Raw genomic sequence first — 19,875 nt, forward strand, 5'->3', positions numbered from 1 at the left:
AGCGCTTTTCATTATCAATCTAAATTTTATGAATATATATTATGAAAGCCCCTAATTATCTACATTTCTGGCTCTGCCACTCAATATGACGTCTGTGGGGGTAGAAATGACTTCATCACTGCCTCCTCTGTACCTAACACAGTGTCAAGCAAAGAGCAAATCCTCAAAAGATGTTTGTCAAATGGATGATGGAGAAGACGGAGAGATACAGAAGTAGAAGACTGCAGCTGTTAAAAGCAAACTTGCCTCCTCGACTATTTGAACTCAGGACCAGTTTTAAAATGAATTATGTATTAGAAACGTGATATAATGCCTTCCTGTGACAGTAATCTGTTCCTAACAACAGTGATTTTGCCCTTTCTGATGATTGGCAATTATTCTTGCATCCAGAATGCATGAGCTTATAAGCAGCAATGACTTTGACCATATATTAGCTCGCAGTGTTCCTAGTTTAATAGCCAATGGGAAAATTCCTTTTCCACTCCCAGGGAGGCTACAGTGATACATATTGCCTCTTTCTTCCAAACATTTTTCAAGTAAACATTTTGATACAGCTGAATAGCATTGAAGATGTAAATGGTTATGTTTACTATAGGTTGTCCTATTTCAAGAAAGAGTAAGCCATTTTTATGGTAACATATTGCAGATGCCAAAGCTAAAGATGTTTTCATTATAGCAAATCACTCTGAGTTCCAGATAGGATAGACAAAAAAATGAAACATCACAAGTGAAGTTTAGATACCTACTTTTGCAGTCATCTTGGCCAAAAGCTCTTGTAAATCCATTATTCCTTGCACCAGGCTTAAGAAATCACTGCAAGTTGGGCAAGCTCAATAAAGAAAATATAAAATAAATGTTGATACTGTGCTAACAGAAGAAAATATATTTTTCAACCATAGTTGTTTGGTTATGTAGAAGGGTTTTCACTTTTCTGGTTAAGTTTGACTTCAAAATTGGAGTGAATTCACAAGGATTTCAGATCTAGAGCTTTCCCTTTCATTAATAAAAATGAAATGAACTGAAAGGAAAAGCGGTATATTTTAAACTGTAAAGCATTTTAAAATTTAAATTAAGCTCATTATCAGCCCTAAAGAATTGTGAATTATCACAGAAGCAGCAAAAGTAAACTAGCTAATTCAAGAAGTTCTAAAAATAGTTTTTATACATGCATTTATATAGTTATATCAAGCATAACTTTCTGTATCAATCTAGACTAAAAACTGCTCATGTTAACTTTTCTTATCTTCAATTTTTAATTCTATGAATAATACATAAACTTTTTAAAAATTCAAAGACAGAAGTATTTAGGATACATAAGATCTTTCACTAATCCCACCACCTCATAAGTCAACAATGTAAATAGTTTGTGTATCTCCTTCCTGACAGCTTCTCTCATATTATCAACAAGTTATATTACATAATTCTGAAATACTCTAAGTTGCTACTTACTGCGATTCAGGTTTGGACACTGTGTTATATATCCATTTGGCATGAAGATGATTTTCCCATCTTGAATAATCCCCTTGATAAAAGAAGAGAGAGGTGGCAGTCACTATTACATGTATCAGTTCAAATGGCCCCTGTCACATGCTCTCTGCAGGGAAGATTTTTTTATTTAACACGACTGATAACCTCATTCCGAAGCTGAGTTGGCCACACTGACCTACTCCAACTCATGCTCTTCCAGAAATCTCAAAATGTCCATTCATCTTGAGAAAGCTATAATTACTTACTACTGATTCATGTTAATCATATCATAGAACTAAGGATCCATCAGTCAATGTTTTTAAACTGGCCCTTAAAAAGGCATTGATGCAATAAAAATTCTCCTCAATGCCCTAGTCGTCTTAAAACATTAAATATTGCTGATTTCCAGGATTATCTTAGGTGGGGGAAAGAGACAGTAGGAATATATTAGACTAAAATGCTCTACTGATTCATTTTATCAAGGAAATAATATTAGACTTCGGGAAAACTAAGAACCTTGCTCTCAGCTAATTGAATAATATGAGTCTTTGCTGGTGAGTCTTAAGATTTGTTCAAAATCTCACTGTGGATGAAAGGAGGTCTTTTAATTTTGCAATATGTCTAGAAGAACAGCCCTAATTAAAGAAAGTCATTGGGGCTGTCATCTCTCAATGAAAATATTGACATAGCTTTTGGATTTTTCATGTTGAATTTCAAGATTTTGTTTCTAGGGTATTTTTTCCCTGATTTGATGGAAGAGATATTATAGAACAGATGGAACATGTAGAAGCTGGTTCAGTACACTCAGCTTAATCTACAAATAAAATATAGGCTTATGATAGTGTGGCAAGTCTTTCAGAGGGAGTAAAGTTTAACATTTATGTGTTTATCCTCTGGAAGAGCAAAAGGTAATCAGCAAATGCTGTTTCTGCTTATTATTTCAAGATAAAATAATAATTGGAAATGTTAATAGCAACAACAGGGTCAAAAGGCCTCTTCCTCAAAACTAGATACCTTTATTAATCTCTTCCTCTTTGAGGATGATGCAGTGTCTGTGATTACTGGAGCAGACAGCCTCACCATGGGAAGGAGGTCCCTGCTACAGTTCTTCAAAAAGAATTTGCCATGTCTTGCAAGGGAATTACAGGGAGTAATTAATGGAGTACAATCTAAGTCAATCAGCTTCTTCCTGGCACAATGCTGTACAGTTTTTCAAAGCAAATTATCTCTTTTAAGAGGCCAGGGCACCTTTCAAGCATGTTTGAGAATCTGAGAAAAGCATGGGATTGGCAGTCAATGGTTTATCTGCAGCTAACTAGGTTTACTTAGGAAGTCAACCACCTTCTCTGAGCCTCAGTCGCTAGATCTAGAGAAAAAGAAGTGCTTTATGCAAAAGCTGTAGAACCTTCCAGCACTTAAGTGCTGGGTCAATGAAATCTTTGTCCAAACTGAAATGGTCACAATTTAGATCTGTGTGCTTTTGCTAACTTTCAAGACAAAAGAAAAAATCAGTCAAGAGTAAACAAAGCTATAGATTTCCATCAAAGAACAGACCATCAGAGAGAGATATCACATTAGAAAATATCTGTCTAATGAGGCTAAACATGGATGAAGTTAGAGTGACTATCTAGGTCTGCCTGGGATTTAGAGATTTGGGTGCTAAAACTGAGACTGCCAGGCAAAACAGGACAGTTGATCACCCTGAGTGATGCAAAAGGAGAGAAAATATTATATTAGGAAGGGGCTGGGTCTATTATCTGCTGGTCAGAAGAGCCTAAATCATTCTTATTTTTATTAGCCATGAAAAAGATCCTTGGAAACCTAGACTATATTTCTCATGGTATTATCTTTGCCAAAAGAAATGGAAAATCCATTTGAAAGGATATCTCTTTTGCTTATCCTGTAGCAATGTATATTAGACACAGTAGTATTCTTTTTTGGCTTTTTTTTTTAATTTTTATTTGTCACATAGCTGCTTTACAATGTTGTGTTATTTTCTTCTGTATAGCAAAGTGGCCCTTTTATTTTAATGACTGACTGATTTTGTCATTTTAAAATTACTAATTGTCTCTCCCACACTTTCTTCCTGCATCCCTCCTCACCTCTCTTTCTACTTTTAATCTCTAGCACACACATGTGTGTTACACAGATCATTAGATGAAGGTCAATGGTGTTGACCTGAACAAAAATGGAAATAAGAATGGATTCTTGATCCCCATCGGCACAAAACCTCAAGGCACTTCATATTTTTTTCTTAAAAAAAAAAGGTAATGAGAGTCAGCCCACATACTGGCTTAAAAATGTGTTCTTACCAAATGAATCAAGATGGAAATGCTAATTTGTTTGAATGGTTATAATTCCAGTCTGGATTAAAAAGAAAGGCAGAATATACTGTACAAATAACACCTGTAACCCAAAGAAGAGTGAGTGTATGCATTTACCTGTAAATACATATCTATGTATATATCCCAGGACTTTCTCATAATAACCAAAAGGTCTTGCACTGTATTGTCATATGGACTAGAGTCATCCCTCAGCAGTTGGAAGGTAATTCTGGGACCTCCTTTTCCCTCCACCCATCAGGGATACAAACACTTGCAGATTCTCAAGTCTTTTATATAAAATGACTATGACTTGTGTATACACAGGCTCAGCATGCATGGAATCAACCAACTGCAGGTCAAAACTGGTTGATTCTGAAGACGTGGAAACAGCAGATAGCAGGCAGATTGTATTTGTTTCCTGGACATTTGTTGATAAAGGAAGCATTTGCTAGGCACTTAGTTTTCTTTAGAAAACAGAATTTTATAAAGCATAAAACAACAAACAAAAAAGAAGCCTGATCAGCCATCTCTCCCAGAAAAATCATCTATGAGGATTTCTAAAGATGAAAGCATACCTTAAAGCACAGCAACTTCTCCCCCAAAAAGGCAAAATGAGGGATAAAAAGATAGAATTTCTATTATTTTTCTTCATTTCACTTTAAATGTATCTATACTTAACTGAAAAAAAGAAACTCTGGCTGAGCCTATACCAGCAGACCTCCTTTGATCTCATTTTTTGAGACTATGCTTTATTTCATACCATTCACCACGGCAGTATTTCTCAAAATGCCAGCTTCTTAAGAATCACATTGAGTATTTAACCTTCAGATTCCTGGGTCAATGCCAGATTCTGTTTCAGGAGAATCAGGATGGACCCAGATTCATCATTTTCAAAAGCCATCCCAGAGGATTCTCACAAAAAGTCAAGAAGCCCCACTTTGAAACATGCTGCCCTGTTGTCCCTGGAAAAGGAACTGGCAATCCATCCCAGTATTCTTGCCTGGAAAATCCCATGGACAGAGGAGCCTGGCAGGCTACAGTCCATACCATCACAAAGAGTCGGACAAGACTGAGCTACTGAACGTGCTCCCTGTTGTCAATCATTTGGATTTCCTAGAGCAATATTTACTCCTTACACAATGGTAAAGGTAGCATCAACATCCAATACACAAATAGAGTAAAATATTACTATCTAGAACTGAATGGCAACCAACCAAATTACTAAATTAGAAACACCATGAAGGACAAAACATAGGCTTTCAGCTCAGCATCCCCTGCAATTCCCATCATAGTATATTTGACAAAGTAGTCACAACCAACACCTTACCTATATCAAATGCTTAAAAACTATGAAGTATATAATTGTAGGTGAGCAAAAGTTGCTACTTGAAATGTCTCATTGGAATGTAGGTCAATTAGACCTGAAAACAATCAAAGCCCAAAAGACAGAGGAAGAAACTTTGACCTTCATCCTAACTATCCAAAAGGATCTAGATAGAAGGTCTGTTCCCAGAAGAGAGCTATTACGAGAGATCTCTGCAAGGAATATGAGCCAGGTGTGATAGGGAAACAAGATCAGCATGCACTCTGCACCCCACTGTCTCTGCAGGTCCAGCAACATTTATCTGTCATCTCCATCTCCATATGAATTGTATACCTCCCCTTGGCAATCCCAAAGTTCTACCACCATGTCCAGTTAGTCTTTAGCTGAAAATGGTATTTAAGGTGAGGTATTTCAGCCATTTATGGTAAGCTACTTAGTTTTCCTGGATCTCAGCCATGTATACATGTCATTGAAATTTGTTTTGAGTATCTGCTAACTGGTCTTACATCAGTTTAATTCATAGACTCGCCAGAAAAACCTAGAAGAGAAGAGGAAGATTTTTTTTCCTCCCTGACACAATATTAAAGTATAAATTTATAGCTCTTAAGAGTCTGTGAAAATCACATGGAATGCTAGTTGTTAAACTAGGGGTACATATCAGCATTTTAAAGGAGGGTGAGGGAGCACAGTTTTCTATAAAAATTTTAAATGGCCCTGAGGTGATTTTGATATGCCTGATGAAAACTACTGATCTAGGAACTGATCACCTTGTCATTAGACCTATGAAAAATCTAAAAGCTCTGATATTTTAATTAGCTTTTCTAAAGGATACAACTGGATGACATCACCAACTCAATGGACATGACTTTGACCAAACTCCGGGAAATGGTGAAGGACAGGGAAGCCTAGCATGCTGCAGTCCATGAGGTTGCAAAGAGTTGGACCTGACTTAGTGACTCAACAAGAACAACAAAAGGACACCTTAATCTTGGGCCATCAACTACAGGTCTGCTAATTTCAGACCAGTGCTGGGCCACTATCAGTTCAGTGCAGTCGGTCAGTTGTGTCCAACTCTTTGCGACCCCATGGACTGCAGCACACCAGGCCTCCCTGTCCATCACCAACTCCTGGAGTTTGCTCAAATTCATGTCCATCAAGTCGGTGATGCCATCCAACCATCTTATCCTCTGTTGTCCCCTTCTCCTCCTGTCTTCAATCTTCCCCAGCATCAGGGTTTTTTCTAATGAGTCAGTTCTTGACATCAGGTGGCCAAAATATTGGAGCTTCAGCATCAGTCCTTCCCATGAATATTCAGGGTTGATTTCCTTTAAGATTGACTGGCTGGATCTCCTTGCAGTCCAAGGGACTCACAAGAGTCTTCTCCAACACCGCAGTTCATAGTGTAAATAAAATCAAGAAAGTCTCCTAGTTATGTGGACTCACAAGATGGTGCTACAAGGTAGTCCTGTTCTCAAAATAAGGTTCTAGAGCACCGAATGAGCTCCCTGTGTCACACAGCAAACTCCCTCCGGCCACCCACCTCAGTGCTCCACAATAGCTGACACGACATTTTGGAGAAATTATCCTCCAATTAAAAATAAAAAAAAGATGGAAAAGAACTAAAAAAAAAAAAGAGGTTCTATCTTAATTGCCCTCATGGAGAGATACTATTCAACTGTCCATAATGAGTTATTTGCATTCGATGCTAACAGTCTGCTGAAATAGTTTTTCAGTGCTGGAAAACTAAGGTCCTTTTAGGTAGCCTAACAGTCTCCCCTGCAATCTTATTTACACTATTAACTTGCTAAACAATCCGTTTTCTTGTTGTTAGTACAATGGTAAATCTCAGCCACTCTGGGGCTTTAAATAAATCCCTAAGGGGCAGAGCCCAAATTAACAAGCTTTGACTATTAGTACAATGGAAAGAGATAATGGATCTTTCTTCCTCTTTGCTACATCCTCCTGTTGCCACCTTCTTCGGCTTCCTGCACTCAGCTCACCAGGTACTGAAAAATAAATTTGCACCAGGCAGGTGATACGTTATGGGTTGTTTTTTTTTTCCTGGTCTGGGGCACTAATGCCCATTATTTCCCTTGTTCCAAGAACATTTCTCATTTCACACTAAAAAATACAGGAAGATGCAGAAAAAGAGTTAGAAAAATTATGCCATTATTAGCCTCTTCTATGTGGAATAAGGAAGATTAGGCAAGCCCTTCCAACACTTGGAGCTTTCCGATACAAATGAAAGCAGCTTTGCCGCCAAACAAATGCTAATTCTTCTTTAACACTCTTATTTCCCTGCAGATCTCTGTTTACACTGAAGAAAATGGTTTCCTTTTTTGTAGGCTAAAACACTGAAACAAATTGCTTTGAAGGGGAAAGGAAAAGGGAGTGGGGAAGAGCTCCTGGCAGGCATGTAAATATATGGATGAAGATGTGTTCTGTTTATAAACTGGCAAGGACCCAAGCTTTGGCAACAGGCTAACAAAAAGTAAGACTTAGCAAAACTGACAAGGAGGGTTTTCAAAATGCAGCCAATTATGTATTTCTGCCTTGAAGACAGTTAATAAAATATTCCAGCTTGCATAAAGGCCAAGACAGACACTTGTCGACTTCTATTACAATCAATAAAAACTGTCAGCTCATTAGCATATCATTAGCTTTCCTGCTGTTTCCAAAGACTTTATGCACAGAAATATTAATCTACAAATATATGATTCCCTGGCTGTATGACTCTGACTTTCTGCATGAAAGGAAAAAATAAGAATTAGAGATGGGAGGAATTCAGTATAGCTTCTTTTTCTATGTGCCTATAAACATATGCTTACCATCTGCGGAATTATGGGAACCAGCTGAGGTGAAAAACAACAGCTGTGGCAGAGAAAAAAAAGTAATCAATTTCACTTCTCCGTGACAGCTCAGCTGTTAAGGAGACAGTGAAATCCAGGTAAGGGAAAGGTTTCAGACCTAAATTCACCAGACACAGAGACATCGACTGAGAGAATGGTTCTAACTCTGTAAATGGCTTTGGGATCAGAATTCTCCCTGAGAGCTCAGCCATTTAGAAACTATCAGAACAACCAAACCTCTGAAGCACTGTGATTCACCTAAACTTGTTTTTTCATTTCTTCACCCTCTGGAATAGTGACAGCATAATCAGCTTAGTACGCATCAAAGGGAAATTGAGCGGTAGGCAACCACCTTGATAATGAAAATCTATGACAATCAGATTCAGATAAGCCTATCAGTAATGGCCAACTACTTTCTCAAATGGATGCTGTTTTGAAGTGAAGAAATCCCCAGCTTGTGTTGTGTCTCTGATAGGCAGTAACTAACACTAGAGGTTTATGTGCAAAACACCAAGCAAATTATTCCATCCTCTGCTCTTTCATCAGCAACATTTTATTGCACTATTCCTAAGGATCCACCAGGAACCAGAATAAGACTTGACAGCTTTATCTTTTACTTTGCCTTTGAAGTGACCATTCATATTTAAAATAAAGAAAAACACAGTTTTAGCCTGAAAACACAACATAAGAATTTTAGTTCTGGAACCAAACACAGGTGTGGTTCTTGGTTCCAGGAGGCAGCTTCTACAAGATATATATTAAAAGCCTGAGAAGTCACCTGAGAAGTGAATGCCTCTCTTTACAGGAAGATTTTTTGACACTGAAACTATCAGGATAATTTCTGTAATGAGACACTGACATATCTCCCCTGTCCTAGCCCATCTCACCTCACCAAAGGATGGACTGAACACACTCTGGTATACAGGACACTAATTGGGGATGAGTTTTCAAAGGTTTCCTTCTAAAGAGCTATTGGATGGAGCTACTCACACTAGGGGATAAGGAGAATCACAACGCTCCCTAAGAAGATGGGGTGTGTGGAACTGCTGCCTTCCTTTGGTGCTTACCACTGAGACTGCCTATTCCAGGTTAGAGCTAAGGAAGAAGATAAGTTTGTCTTCTCCATGGGACATGGTATACTTAAGTGAAATACTCCACCATCTAACACAGTGACACAGTAAGCAAGCCCCTAAAAACATCTGCTGCATGAATGAGCAAAAATCTTGAAAAAAAAAAAAAGTTCTAAGTTTTCATCTCATTTCACTCACTTATAAACTATGCGACACACATGTCGCTTGGTCTTTCTGAGTATCCTTGCCTCATTTATACACAAGGGGTAACACAGTCAGCCCCTTGTACCTGCAGATGCACGATCCACAGGATACATGAAGGGCCAATTGTACCCTGTCATTTTATATAAGGGAGTTGAGCACCCGTGGAGTTTGGTATATCCACAGAGGGTCTTAGAAACAGGCTACAGAGGGATGATTACGTTACTATTTAATTAGGATTCTCTGAAGGTGAAAAGTAATTAACTGAGATCATACAGGTATGGCCAAACAAGGTCTACAACAGAGAAAGCAGTCAATAACCATTGGTACTCTATTCCTCATCCCCACAACCCACCTCTGCAGGAAAATGATTGTCCAGGCCTATGAATAGCCTCTATGTTTTTTGTCTGTAATGGGTATTGGGGTTCTTAAGCAAGGATTCCTTACATCTACAGAGAATCACACACTCATCAAGCTGGAACAGATGTAGGACACACTCTTCTCCCTCTCTTAATCACGAGCTCCAAACTGAAACAAAAGTCCCTAAATGGTAGAAAAAATACCTAATATGACTACAGAATAGACTTAAGCATACAAGGAACATTAAATACATAAGGGGAAGGGTATGCGTGTTGTAAACCTACTGTGTGTCAGGTGCTTTTAATATATATTCTTATACAACCTGCATTACCTTTATGAGAGACATCTTTGCACTTTACAAATAAGAAGTCCAATTCACAGCTTGTGCATTTACTCATTCATGTTAAGAGTATACCATCTGCCAACTATGGACCTGGTATATCTGAAGCACTTGCTGAATAAAATAGAGTTCTGACCTTGTTAAATCTCTGAATCTAGATATAGTCATCAATAAAAAACAAGTAAACCCTCATAACCCTCGTATACACTATTTAGGATCAACTACCTAATTTGCAGAGTCCCTTATTCAAAACATTATTGAAGACTTGGAGATGGCAATAGCAGAAGCATTAAACCAGCCATGGAATGGCACTGGCTAACTGCTCACGAAGCCACCGCTATGCTTTCAAACTGTACTAAGAGTGAAGAGGAGTTGACGTTTCAGTGAGATGGTTGGTATACCCACACATGCCTTGGATTCACATGCTTCCAGCTATGACTTCACTCCTTTTTCTTTCTGTCCTCTGACTGCTTCATTACAATTATTTTCAAGTTCAGTGATTGTTTTCTTCTTCCTGCTCAAACCTGCTGGTGAATGCTTCTAATGCCTATTTCAAATGCACTTCTCAGTTGAAGGATATCCATTTGGTTCCTTTTTATACTTTCTCTTTAACGATATTCTCTTTTGTTCCTCACTTCCTTAAGCTTTTAGGCTACGTTTTCCTTTAATTTTTTGAACACATTTAAGGCAGTTGAAGTCTCCATCTACTAAATCCAATCTTTGGACTTCCTCCAAAATGGCTTCTATTTATTTTGTTTCTTCGAATGGCAGTACGTTTCTGATTCATCTTATTTCAAGACTGAACAACTGAATATTGTAATGACTCTGAAAATCAGTCTCTCCCTTCCCCAGGATCTCCTGTTTGTTTGTTTTTTTTGTTTGTTTATTTGTTTTTTGTTGTTGTTCTTTTCATTTGTCTTGTCCATAGTTGAATTGCTGCAGTGATCCATTTGTTTAGGAGTTTATCTATTTTCACAGAGACTGTATTCCTTATTATTCAGTTGGTTAAAAAGTAATTGTGGTTTCAGATGGTGAATTTTAAATCATTATAACTAGGCTCAAACACATCTTTATTAATCAAAATAGGAACTATTAGAATCAACACATTTTTGCCAATGAGAAATAAGTTTGATTATTCTTGTAGCATGAAATCCAGGCTTCAAGATTTGATGGACTCTTGGTCTGTGTCATGCTGTTTGTGGAAACCTTTTCCCTGCAAAAAGTTGTCAAGATGCTTGAAGAAGTATCAGTCATTTGGTGAGAAGTCAGGTGAACGAGGCAGATGAGGCAAAACTGTGTAGCCCAATTCATTCAACTTTTGAAGTGTTGGTTGTATGACATGTGGTCAGCAGTTGTTGTGGAGAAGAATTGGGCCCTTTATGTTTTCCAGTGCTGGCTGGAGGTGTTCCAGTTTTCACAGCATCTCATCAATTTGCTAAGCATACTTCTCAAATGTAATGGTTTCACTGGGATTCAGAAAGCTGTAGGGGATCAGATAGGCAGCAAACCACCACACAGTGCCCTGACCTTTTTTTGGTACAATTCTGGCTTTGAGATGTGCTTTGAGAATTCTTCTCTGTCCAGTCACTGAGCTGGTCATTTCCAGTTGTCGTATAAAATCCATTTTCCATTGCATGTCACAATTCTAATGAGAAATGGTTTCTTGTTGCATAGAATGAGAGAAGACACTTCAAAATGAGAATTTTTTGATTTTTGGTCAGCTCATGAGGCACCCATTTATTCAGTTTCCTCATCTTTCCAATTTTCTTCAAATGTCAAATGACTATAGAATGGTCAAAGTTGAGTTCTTTGGCAACTTCTCGTGTAGTTGTAAGAGGATCAGCTTAGATGATGGCTCTCAATTGGCTGTTGTCAACTTCCGATAACCAGCCACTGCACTCCTCATCTTCAAGGCTCTCATCTCCTTTGCAAAACTTCTTGAACTACCACTTTACTGTACATTCATTAGAAGTTCATGGGCCAAATGCATTCTTGATGTTGTGAGTTGTCTCCACTGCTCAAAGGCCTATTTTGAACTCAATGAAGAAAACCACTCAGATTCGCTTTTTGTCTAACATAATTTCCCTAGTCTAAAATAAATATAAAACAAACAGCAAGTAATAAGTCATTAGCAAAAAGAAAAACATAAAGTGAGAAATGTGCATTAAAATGATGTATAACATAATCACATTTAAGAATGTATTCCAATATCAAATAGCAAATTTCAAAAATGGAAAACCAAAATTAATCTTGCACCAACCTAGTATGTTTGGTCACTGAAATCTCTGCTCCTGAGCTGTGTTCAGAAATTTTTTAGACCAACACAATTTCCTTGAATGCCAGGAACTGGGAGAGGGGGAAGACAAGGGACAGCATGCTATATGCTAGGGCCCTCTAACACTTAGCCATGCTTGTGCAAATCCTAGGGATCATCCCCAGTGAATGTTTACTGTGTTCCCAGGGCTCTGCTGAGCAAAAATCTTGCTCTGAGCTTGCCTTAAATTGCCCAGTGAATCTCTCTCTTTAGTTTTCCCTCTTTGTTTCAGGTTGTCACATGTGTGTGTGTGTCTGTGTGTGAACTATGATCTTTTGCCCCAAGTTGTCTCATATCTCTGCATTCTTTTTAAGCAATGTCTACCTTTCTTCTGCCCAGATAGAATTCTGATTCTGAGTTAGGTGAAACAAAGGTAAGTGCCTTAATTTAGTCCTTCAGGTAGTTTCAGACAGAACAAACTTGCAAAATAATTTGTAGACAGAAGGTTTGCTCTGCTCTCTTGGAACCAGGGACCATGGCTTCTTACTGGGAACAGGGACTGACATCTTTTAAGACTGCCACCAAGCTATAGTTGATGTGGGATGAAGGCAAGTAACACTGCCACAGAGCTTTCCTATTTTGATGTTGCCTTTTTCTTTATTCAGAATTAACTTGGTTGCCATAAGTCTTTAACATTTTCCAAAATTCTGACAAAGTTGCTTCTAACAGTTTCTGCTTGTTTTCTGATATTTCTGTGGAAGTAAAGAAACTTGGAGCTGCTTACTAAACTGTTTGCTGACATCAAGCTGCCTGAGTTCTAACAGTCCCTCCTGGAGATTCAGATGCAGTCTAAAGTTGGAGAGATATTAACCTAAAAAGACACTAAATTAGAAACTAACTATTGACCATATCTTATGAGATCCTTATAGAGACCAAGATGAAACTCTAATCTAGACCATCAATACATGTCACCTATGTCAGTGCATTCAAATTTGAGTCTTCAAACCTACAGATCAAAACCAGTGAGAAAGCCTTTTAAAAACCTATAAATTCCCAAACCAAGGGGCAGTCTCAAGATGGCAGAGGAACAGGATGGGGCGACCACTTTATCCCCCACAAACTGATCAAAAGATCAGTTGAATGTTGAGCAACTTCCACAAAACAACTTCTGAACTGACCCCAAACTGCCCACAACAGCTCCATAGAAATTCCTAGATATAGTTTCACTATTATCACTTCTTAATTTAAAAAAATATTTCTTTATTACTCCTTTGACTTTCATTTTAATAGCCTACCTTTCAAAAAAACTATTTTTAAAAATAAATTCCATATTTTTTAATTTTTGAGATTGGTTTTATTTTGTATTTTTATACTGTATTTTTGAGCATCTAACCTCTATTCTAGGTTTTTAATCTCTGCTTTTTGATATCTGTTATCAATTTTGTACCATTAAGAATCTAATCTTCAATATCCATTTTCACTTAGAGAGTTGATTACTGGCTTGATTGCTGTCTTCCCTTTTGACTCTCCCTTTTCTCCTCCAAGTCACCTCTGTCTACTTCCTCCTTCTTCTCTATATAACTCAGTGAATCTATCTGGGTGTTCCAGGCTGAGACAAGCACTTACGAATCTGATCACTGGCTAGATTGCTCTCCCCTCTTTTGACTCTCCCTTTTCTCTTCCTGGTCATCTCTATATCCCCCTTCCTTCTTCTGTATTCTACATAACTCCGTGAATCTCTCTGGGTATTTGTGGCTGTGGATAATTGTTTCACCATTAGCCTAGGGGTTTTACCTTTTGTGCTTTATGGATAGAGAAGTCTTGAGGACTGAAAGGCAGAGGCAGAAGGCTTAACTCCAGAACTTTAGGGCATCAGAGAACTCCTGACTCCAGGGAACACTAATAGGCAAGAGCTCACCCAAAAGTCTCCATACCTACACTGAAACCAAGCTCCACCCAAGAGCAACAAGTCCCAGTGCAAGACACATTACACTAATTCTCCAGCAAAACAGGAACACAACCCCAGACATTAAAAGGCAGGTGCCCAAAGCCATAAACACCATATGCCAAACCCATAAACACCCAAAAACTCACTACTGGACACTTTATTGCACTCCAGAGAGAAGAGATCCAGCTCCACCCACCAGAACACAGATGCAAGTCCCCCAGCCAGGAAACCTTGACAAGCCACTGATCCAACCCTACCCACAGGGAGCAGACTCCACAATTAAGAGGAATCATGAACATCCAGCCTGTAGAAAGGGCATCCCAAACACAGCAATCTAAACAAAATGAAAAGGCAGAGAAATATTCAGCAGGTGAAGGAACATGATAAAAACCCACAAAACCAAACAAAAGAGGAGATAGGGACTCTACCTGAAAAAGTTTTCAGAATAATGATAGTAAAAATGATCCAAAATCTTGAAAACAAATGGAGTTACAGATAAATAGACTAGAGGCAAGTACTGAGAAGATGCAAGAAATGTTTAACAAGGACCTCAAAGAAATAAAGAAAAATTGATCAATAATGAACACTTATAACTGAGATTAAAAGCACTCTGGAGGGAACCAACAGTAGAATAACTAAGGCAGAAGAGAGGATAAGTGAGGTGGAAGATAGAATGGTGGAAATAAATGAAGCAGAGAGGAAAAAAGAAAGAAATAAGGACAACTTCAGAGACCTCTGGGGAAATGTTAAATGCCCCAACATTTAAATCATAGGTGTCTCAGAGGAAGAAGACAAAAATAAAGGGCATAAGAAAATACTTGAAGAGATAATAGTTGAAAACTTCCCTAAAATGAGGAAGGGAATATCTACCCGAGCCTAAGAAACCCCGAGAGTCCCAAGCAGGACAAACCCAAGGCAAAACACCCCAAGACACATATTAATCAAATTAACAAAGATCAAACACAAAGAGAAAATATTAAAAGCAGCAAGGGAAAAGCAACAAATAACACACAAGGGGATCCCCATATGGGTAACAGCTGATCTATCAATAGAAACTCTTCAGGCCAGAAGGGAAATGACTGGACATAATTAAAGTGATGAAAGAGAAAAATCTACAGCCAAGATTACCCTACCCAACAAGGATCTCATGCAGATATGAAGAAGAAATCAAAAGCTCTACAGAGAAGCAAAAGCTGAGAGAATTCAACACCACCAAACTAGCTCTTCAACAAGTACTAAAGGATCTTCTCTAGACAGGAAACACAGAAAAGGTTTATTTTTTTTAAAAAAATGAACCTGAAACAACAAAGTAAATGGTAATGGGATCATACTTATCGATAATTACCTTAAATGTAAATGGGTTAAATGCTCCAACCAAAAGACAAAGACTGGCCAAATGGATATAAAAACAAGACCCCTATACATACAGTCTACAGGAGACCCACCTAAAACCTAGGGACATATACAGACTGAAAGTGAGGGGCTGGAGAGATATTTCATGCAAATGGGGATGAAAGGAAAGCAGGAATAGCAGTACTCAGATAAATAGAGTTTAAAATAAAGATCGTGATAAGAGACAAAGAAGGACACATAATGATCAAAGGATCAATCCAAGAAGAAGATATAACAATTATAAATAAATACGCACCCTATGTAGGAGTACCTCAATACATAAGACAAATGCCAACAAGTATGAAAGGGGAAATTAACAGTAAGAGAACAACAGTAGGGGACTTTAATACCCTACTAACACCTATGGATAGGTGAACCAAAGAGAAAATTAGCAAGGAAATACAAGTTAAATGATACAATGGGCCACTTAGACCTAATTTATATCTACAGGGCATTTCGCCCCAAAACAATGCATTTTACCTTTTTCTCAAGTGCACATGGAACATTCTCCAGGATAGATTATATCATAAATATGACATAAATCACAGCAAGAGCCTCTATGACCCACCTCCCAGAGTAATGGAAACAAAAACACAAATAAACAAATGGGACCCAATTAAACTCATAAGCTTTTTCACAACAAAGGAAACTATAAGCAAGGTGAAAAGACTGCCTTCAGAATGGGAGAAAATGAAAACAAATGAAACAACTGACAGAGAATTAATCTCAAAAATATACAAGCCGCTCATGCAGCTCAATACCAGAAAAATAAATGACCAAATCAAAAAGCGAGCCAAAGATCTAAACAGACATTTCTTCAAAGAACACACAGATGGCTAACAAACACACGAAAAGGTGCTCAACATCACTCATTATCAGAGAAATACAAATCAAAACCACAATGAGGTACCATCTCATGCTAGTCAGAATGACTGCCATCAAAAAGGCTACAAACAATAAATGCTGCAGAGGGTGTGGAGAAAAGGTACTGTCTTACACTGTTGGTAGGAATTCAAACTAGTACAGCTACAATGGAGAACAGTGTGGAGATTCCTTAAAAACTAGAAACAGAACTGCCATATGACCCTGCAATCCCACTGCTGGGCATACACACCGAGGAAACCAGAATCGAAAGAGACACATGTACCCCAACGTTCACCACAACACTGTTTTTAATAGCTGGGACATGGAAACAACCTAGATGTCCATCAGCAGATGAATGGATAAGAAAGCTGCATACATATACACAATGGAATATTACTCATCTATAAAAAGAAATGCATTTGAGTCAGTTCTATGAGGTGGATGAAACTGGAGCCTATTATACAGAGTGAACTAAGAAAGAGACACACCAATACAGTATATTAACACATCTATATGGAATTTAGAAAGACGGTAACAACAAAACCCTATATGCAAGACAGTGAAAGAGACACAGATGTAAAGAACAGACTTTTGAACTATGTGGGAGAAGGTGAGGGTGGAATGATTTGAGAGAATAGCACTGAAACATGTATATGACCATATGTAAAAGAGATGACCAGTGCAAGTTTGATGCATGAAGCAGTGCACCCAAAGCTGGTGCTCTGGGAAAACTCAGAGGGTTAGGGTGGGGAGGGAGGTGGGAGAGGGGTTCAAAATAGGGGGACACATGTGCACCCATGGCTGATTCATGTCAATGTATGGCAAAAACCAGCACAATATTGCTAAGTAATTAACCTACAATTTAAAATATATATATTTTTTTGTAATTTAAATAAATAAATAGATTCCCAAACCCTATACTTCAGATTCTCAACACAAGAATTTGAATATTAAAGTCTCCCTCACATGATTCTGACCTTTTTCAGGACTGGAAAATAGCTGCTGCCCTTCATTACAGACCCAAAGTCCCTAAGAAAAGTGTAGGTTCACCAGCAGTTATCTAGCAACAAAACAAGACACAGCATTAAATGAGAGCTAGTTTGGAGCAGAGACACTTTGGCAAATTTCTGTTGATTCTTGGACACATGGAAAAATCATAGAACATGAAAAAAATCACACGTATGTATATAGATATATGTACTTACTTTTACACATGTGTGAATTATCACTGTAAAAATGTCACTTTATTTTGAATATTTATGATGCACAAAAGGATTGAAACCAATCTACAGCAAATATCTGTGAATTTACCACCCACCTTAAATAAAATGTTATTACTATAGTTGAAGCCTTCTGGATATGCATCCCTAATAAAATCCCATTTCTTCCTCTTAGAAGTTAAACTAATCTGAATTTAAGCTTATCATTCCCATGTCTTTATCTTTTCACACATCAGTTCAGTTCAGTTGCTCAGTCGTGTCCAACTCTTTGCAACCCCATGGACTGCAACACGCCATGGTTCCCTGTCCATCACCAACTCTCCGAGCTTACTCAAACTCATTCCCACTGAGTCAGTGATGCCATCCAACCATGAATGTATAAATAAGCAATATATAGGATTGTTTTGCATTTTTAAACATTAGTTCAGTTCAGTCGCTCAGTTGTGTCCAACTCTTTGCGACCCCATGAATCGCAGCACGCCAGGCCTCCCTGTCCATCACCAACTCCTGGAGTTCACTCAGATTCACATCCATCGAGTCAGTGATGCCATCCAGCCATCTCATCCTTTGTTGTCCCCTTCTCCTTCTGCCCCCAATCCCTCCCACCATCAGAGTCTTTTAAAATGAGTCAACTATTCACATGACGTGGCCAAAGTACTGCAGTTTCAGCTTTAGCATCATTCCTTCCAAAGATAATCCCAGGGCTGATCTCCTTCAGAATGGACTGGTTGGATCTCCTTGCAGTCCAAGGGACTCTCAAGAGTCTTCTCCAACACCACAGTTCAAAAGCATCAATCCTTCGGCGCTCAGCCTTCTTCATAGTCCAACTCTCACATCCATACATGACCACTGGAAAAACCATAGTCTTGACTAGATGGACCTTTGTTGGCAAAGTAATGTCTCTGCTTTTGAAAATGCTGTCTAGGTTGGTCATAACTTTCCTCCCAAGGAGTAAGCGTCTTTTAATTTCATGGCTGCAATCATCATCTGCAGTGATTCTGGACATATAAATGATCTAATACCATAATTTTCTTCCACACCTTGCTTTTTCATTCAACATCAATTTTTATTCAATTTCTAAGATTTTAATGTTTACCACAGTTTAAATATTCTAATGATGGACAGCTTGGTTTGTCTTCTTTTTTTAAGTTTTTAAAATTGAAAAAAACAAATGCTCCTGTGATAATGCTTGTACATATCTCCTTGGGTACATACATTTCTTTAATAGAGAAACATGGAAAGAAGAGTTTGTTCAGGGTTTATACCTAGAAATTGGGTTCCTGTGTCATAAGTTATGCACATCTTCAATTTTATTAAAAATCCCTCCAATTGCTCTCCCTAGCTGTTCTACCAGTTCAAATTTCCACTACAGTGAACACATAACAACTATCTCCTTTACACTTAACATTGTTGGTTTGGGTTTTGGTTTTTTGGTTTTTTTTTTTTTCATTTTGTTAGAATGATGGCAAAGAAATGTGTGAGTGTGCTCAGTCACAGCCCACTCTTTGAGACCTCATGAACTGTAGCCGTCCAGGCTCCTCTCTCTATGGGATTTTCCAGGCAAGAATATCGGAATGAGTTGCCATTTCCTACTTCAGGGGATCTTCAGAACCAGGGATCTAAACCACATCTCCTACATTGACAGGCAGATTCTGTACCACTCTGTCACCTGGGAATCCCAGCTAAGAAATAGTATCTCCTACTGGCTCCAATTTGCATTTCCAAGATAACTACTGAAATGGAATTCCTTTTAATATGTCCATTTGCTTCCACTTTGGGGGACTGCCTTTTATACATATTTTGATAGATTTCTTATTGAGTTATGAGAGTCTTGATTTGTAGCATTTCTTTAATGAATATTATTCAATATTTCTTTGCTAACTGATCATTGTTGCCAAGATTATCTTTCATGAACAGATTTTTTTATTCTATATATTAAACATCAATATTTCCTTTACTGGTTCTGTATTTTTTGATCTTAAGAAACTGTTCTCTACTCCAAGAACATGAAGATTTGCTTCTATTTGTCTTCTAAAAACTTTTAAAGTTTTAATGTTTAGGTATTTAAGTTAATTCTAAATGTTGTTTTTTGGGATATGGTATGCAAATAAATATTTAAAGTTTTTCCGGTCACTACACACAAAAATCAATCATATCAATTTCTATATATATGAAATATTTATTTAACTGAGTTTCCTAAACATTATCAATGAATAAACATATCTCATCATGTATCAGATATGCCATTTCAAGTTTCCAAGT

General features: G+C 37.9%; 1 protein-coding gene across 2 annotated transcripts in view; it reads right to left on the minus strand.

The window, feature by feature from the left end:
• NELL1 (neural EGFL like 1) overlaps positions 1–19,875 on the minus strand; it is a 1,021,410-nt gene that overhangs the window by 766,090 nt on the left and 235,445 nt on the right. For both annotated transcript variants that reach the window (XM_018043583.1, XM_018043582.1), the window contains exons 6-7: positions 1,450–1,522; positions 747–829 (exon numbers count right to left, since the gene is read on the minus strand). In XM_018043583.1, the coding sequence (XP_017899072.1) occupies positions 747–829; positions 1,450–1,522 (156 nt within the window). The remainder of the gene's footprint in view (positions 1–746; positions 830–1,449; positions 1,523–19,875) is intronic.

The sequence above is a fragment of the Capra hircus genome, chromosome 29 (genome assembly GCF_001704415.2).
Source record: "Capra hircus breed San Clemente chromosome 29, ASM170441v1, whole genome shotgun sequence".
In the NCBI taxonomy this organism is placed as follows: Eukaryota; Metazoa; Chordata; class Mammalia; order Artiodactyla; family Bovidae; genus Capra; species Capra hircus.